Here is a 4,147-nt window from a genome sequence, read left to right on the forward strand (position 1 = left end):
CTAATCTGTTTAGTTTTTAGTAGCAAAATTTACAAAATTGTAAAATTTTCTGAATATATATAAGAGAAATTTTCGGTACAAATATGTGTATAAAAGTTTCATGTGCAATGGCAGTTGCAGTTGTAGTTTCATGTCTAGTTGCAAGTACAGTAGCAGTTGCAGTTAGAGTTGATATTGCAGTTTACTGTTCTGTTTCTGCGGAATGTGCTGATAGAGTAGAAGTTGCTGTTGCATAGTTGGTTGCTAGTTCATGTACAATTTCAGTTTAGTGGAATTTCCAGTTGACTGTAAAGTTGCTTCTGCAGCTTACTGTGCAGCTACTATTACAGTAGTAGCTGCAAATACATTTTCTGTAGCAGTTGTAGTAACTGTTAAATAAGCAGGTTTAGGAGTATATGCTTTTGCTGTTGCAGTTGCAATTGCAGCATCAGTTGTAGTTGCAGTTGCTTTTGCTGTTGCAATTGCAGTCGCAAGCTCATTTGCAGTTGCAGTTTAGTTGCATTTGCAGCTAAAGTTTCTGTAACGCATGCATGTAATTGTGTTTGTCTATGTGCAGTTGGAGTTGCATGTGCAAGAGTAGTATCAGTTGCTGTAGCATGTGCAATGGCAGGTGAACTGGCAGTTGCATTTGCAGTTATGGTGGGTTTTTAGTTACCGTGTCACCGTCGTTAGCAGGTTCATGTGTAGTTTTATTTCCAGTGTTATTTAAAGTAGCAGTAGCAGTTGTATATGCAGCGGCTGAGGTATGTGAAACTGCTTGTGCATTTACCTTAGCAGTTGCCCTTACTGTTGCATGTAAGGTTATACATTGTTATGTAGTAGCAGTTGCAGTGGCGTTTACAGTAACATTGGAAGTTGCAATTGCTGTTGCTGATGCTTGTAAAATCTTTTTTTAAATGTTTAGTGACATGGTTTTTATGAGTTGCTTTTGCTGTTGTATGGTCGGTTGCAAGTGCATGTGCAGTTGACGTGGCAGTTGTAGTTGCATGTGTTTTTTGGGTTTGAATTTTTTTTAAAAGGTCTTTCGCATGTGCCGTTATAGTAGCAGTAGCACGTTCAGTTGCAAGAACAGCAGCTGCAGTTGCATGTGCTATTGCAATGGCAGTGCTTAAGGCATGTGCAAGTGTAAGTTCATGTGCAGTTGCGGAAGCAGTTGCAATTGCAGTTGCGTTTGCTCAGGAATTTTGAGTAGCTGTTGCATGAGCAGTTGCAAGTTTATATGTTGTTGTAGTAGCAGAATTATTTGCAGAATTAGCAAATTCTGCAGTTGCAGTTGCAGTTGCAGTTTTAGTTGCTGATGCAATTTGCAGTAGATGATTGATGAGCAACTGTAGTGGCAGTTGCAGTTGCAGTTTTATGTGCAGTGGCAGTGGCATTTGCAATAGCAGTTGCTTATGCATTTTCATTTACATATGTAGTTACAGTTTTTTTAAAAGTTTCCGTCTCAGTAGCAGTTGCATGTGCATTTGCAGGTGCATGTGTATTCGCAGTGGCAATTGCATTTGAAATTAAAGTTGTTTGCGGATTTGCAGTTGCATTTTTATGTGCAGTTTTTGTTGCAGTTGCTTTTGCGGTTAAATTTTTAGTAGTCAAAACATTTAAAAATTTATTCGTTGCATTGAAAAATATTATCTTTAATTAAAGTTTCATTTGCTTTTGTAGTTGCGTGTGTAGTTGTAGTGGCAGTTAAAAGTGCGGTAACAGTTTCAGTTACCCTTGATTGTGAAATAGCAGGCAGTAATAAAATGCAGTTTCTTTTGAGTTTGCTGTTGTAGTTGAAGCAGCTGTTGCTTGTGCTGGTTTTTGTGAATTTAAAGTTGTATTTGCTATTGCAAGGACAAGTTCAGTTGCTTTTTTATTTGCAGCATTATATGCTATTGCAAGTGCAGTTGCTAAGGCAGTAGTAGCTGCATATGACGTTGCAAGGGACAGTGCATTTGCATTGACCGTTGCAGTTTCAGTTTCTGCTGCATGTGCAGTAGATGTAGCATATGCAGTGGAAGATGAAGTTGCCAATGCATGTTAAATAGCAGCCTCTTTTGCAGTTGCAGTAGCAGTTTAATGTGCTGTTGCGGTTAAATAATCATTCGCTAGTGCATGTAAAGTTGCAGAGGCAGTTGATGTGGCATTTGCAATTGCAGTTGTATGTGCAGTAGCAGTTAAATACGCAGTTTAATAATTATCAGTTACCTGTGCAGTTGCTTCTGCATTTACAGTAGCAGTCAAAGTTGTATGTGCAGTATTGTTTAAAGTTGTCATTGCATGGTTCTTTGCACTTGCCTGTGCAGTTTCAGTTGCAGTTTTATTTTTAGTTCTATTTGCAGTGAAAGGTAAAGATGTAGTTAAAGTTGAATGTGCAGTAGAAGTAGCTGTTGCATGTGCGGGTGTAGATGCTATTGCAGTTGCAGGTAAATTTGCAATTGCAGTAGCAGTTGTAGTTGCAGTTGCAGTAGCATTTGCAATTGCAGTTGCAGTTTCGGTTGTAGCTGAAGTGGCACTTGTCGTCGCATGTTAAGTTTCTGGTGCTTGTGCAGTTATATTGTTAGTTGCATTTAAAGTAGCATTTGCAAATGCAAGTGCCGTAACTGTTGCATCTTAAATTGTTCATGAATTTGCAGTTGCATGTGCAGTTTATGCTTCTTTTGCCGTTTCATGGGCAAGTGCTGGTGCCTTTGCAGTGACAATGGCAGTCATAGTTTAGTTACAGTTCCTGTTGAATGTGCATGCTTAGTTGTAGTTTCGGTTAAAGTTGCTGTAGCAGTAAGAGTTGTAGTTTCATGTTCTTTGTAGTTGTTGTAACCGTTGCATTTGCAGGTGTTGGTTTGTGTGCATTTCTCGAAACAACTGCTATTGCATTATCATATGCTGTTGCGGTAGAAGTTGCCGTTGCGTAGTTAGTGGCAGGTGCATGTGCAGTTGCAGTAGCAGTTGCAGTTTTAGTTGCAGAGAAAGCTGCTGCTAAAGGTTAATTTGCAATTTCTGTTGCAGTTGTTATTTTATGTGATATTGCAATTGCACGTGCAGTTGCAGTTGCAGTTTAAGTTTAAGTTTCTTATGCAGTGGCAGGTGTATGTGTAGTTTCTATTTCATTGCCTAAGGCAGCTACAGTTGCAGGTTTATAAGAAGTTTTTGTTGCAGTTGTAGTTGCAGTAGCAAGTTCCGATGAAATTTTAGTTACTGTGGCATGTGTTTTTGCCGTAGTAGTTGCAGTTTTATTTGCAGTTGCTGAAACATGTTTTTTTCCAGGTTCTACTCTTGCTGCAGTAGTCGTTTTTTTTGCAGTTTTATGTTAATTTGGTTTTTAAAGTGCCGTATCAGCAGCAATTGCAATTGCCGAAGCAGTTGCAGTTACATATAAGAATGAAGTTTTATTTGCCTGTGCATTTGTATGTAAAGTAGCAGTTGCAGTTGCATTTGCTGTTACAATTGCAGTTGCTGTTTTATGTGCAGTAGTAGTAGTCGCAGTTGCCGTTGCATGTCTATTCGGAGGTGCATTTGCAGTTTTTGTTGCACATATATGTAAATTTGCATTTGCAGTTGCATTTTCTATTACAGTTGCTGTTGCTGTTTTATGTGCAGTAGTAGTCGCAGTTGACGTAGCATGTCTATTCGAAGGTGCATTTGCAGTTTATGTTGCATATATATGTAAATTTGCATTTGCAGTGGCAGTTGCAGTTGCATGTGCAGTTACAGTAGCATTTGCATAGGCATATGATGCTGCAGTGGCAGTTGCACTTTCACTTGCAGTGGCAGTTGCTAATGCATTTTTATTTACATATGTAATTGTAGTATCCTTAAAAGTTACCGTTTCAGTAGCAGTTGCATGTAAATTTGCAGGTGCTTGTGCATGTTTCATTGCAGTTGCACTTTTATTGCAGTTTTTTGTGGATTTACATATGCATATTTATGTAGAGTTTTTGTTTCATTCGCTTGTGCGGTTATATTTTCTTTTGCTCGCTCACATAAAAATAAAAAAATTGTATTAAAACTTTTTATATGCACTTTAAGTGCTATTTTCTGTTGTAGTGTTGTGTATAGTTGTTGTAGCAGTTTGATGTGCGGTAATAGTTTTAGTTGCAAGTGCAGTTTCAGTTACAGTTACAGTTAATAATAAAAAGAAATATAATATAAAACATAAGTAGCAGTT

The 4,147-nt window shown here is 38.1% G+C and overlaps 2 protein-coding genes across 2 annotated transcripts; both read right to left on the bottom strand.

The window, feature by feature from the left end:
* Positions 1–310: 310 nt before the first annotated feature.
* Positions 311–2,725, bottom strand: LOC106792830 (platelet binding protein GspB-like; the record flags this gene model as incomplete). The annotated part of the gene is made up of 6 exons (XM_014759357.1): positions 2,706–2,725; positions 2,277–2,497; positions 1,715–1,967; positions 842–1,107; positions 664–786; positions 311–452 (listed from the first exon to the last, which is right to left on the bottom strand). Coding segments are annotated over exons 1-6 (1,025 nt in total), but the record flags the coding sequence as incomplete, so codon positions are not given.
* Positions 2,726–2,743: 18 nt separating this feature from the next.
* Positions 2,744–3,856, bottom strand: LOC106792832 (platelet binding protein GspB-like). Its single transcript, XM_014759358.1, has 3 exons — positions 3,742–3,856; positions 3,094–3,258; positions 2,744–2,958 (listed from the first exon to the last, which is right to left on the bottom strand). The coding sequence occupies exons 1-3, from the start codon at positions 3,854–3,856 to the stop codon at positions 2,744–2,746; spliced, it is 495 nt and encodes a 164-aa protein (XP_014614844.1).
* Positions 3,857–4,147: the final 291 nt, after the last annotated feature.

Source organism: Polistes canadensis, unplaced genomic scaffold, assembly GCF_001313835.1.
Source record: "Polistes canadensis isolate GaletaPanama2010 unplaced genomic scaffold, ASM131383v1 scaffold_804, whole genome shotgun sequence".
In the NCBI taxonomy this organism is placed as follows: domain Eukaryota; kingdom Metazoa; phylum Arthropoda; class Insecta; order Hymenoptera; family Vespidae; genus Polistes; species Polistes canadensis.

Excerpts from the sequence above, each read along its gene's own strand:
- LOC106792832 (XM_014759358.1), bottom strand. The coding sequence starts at position 3,856 with ATGAAACATGCACAAGCACCTGCAAATTTACATGCAACTGCTACTGAA. Across the intron at positions 3,259-3,741 it reads ATTAGCAACTGCCACTGCAA|CAAGAGTAGAACCTGGAAAA; the intron begins GTGAAAGTGCAA and ends CGACTACTGCAG. Across the intron at positions 2,959-3,093 it reads TGCAACTGTAGCTGCCTTAG|CAGCAGCTTTCTCTGCAACT; the intron begins GCAATGAAATAG and ends ATTAACCTTTAG.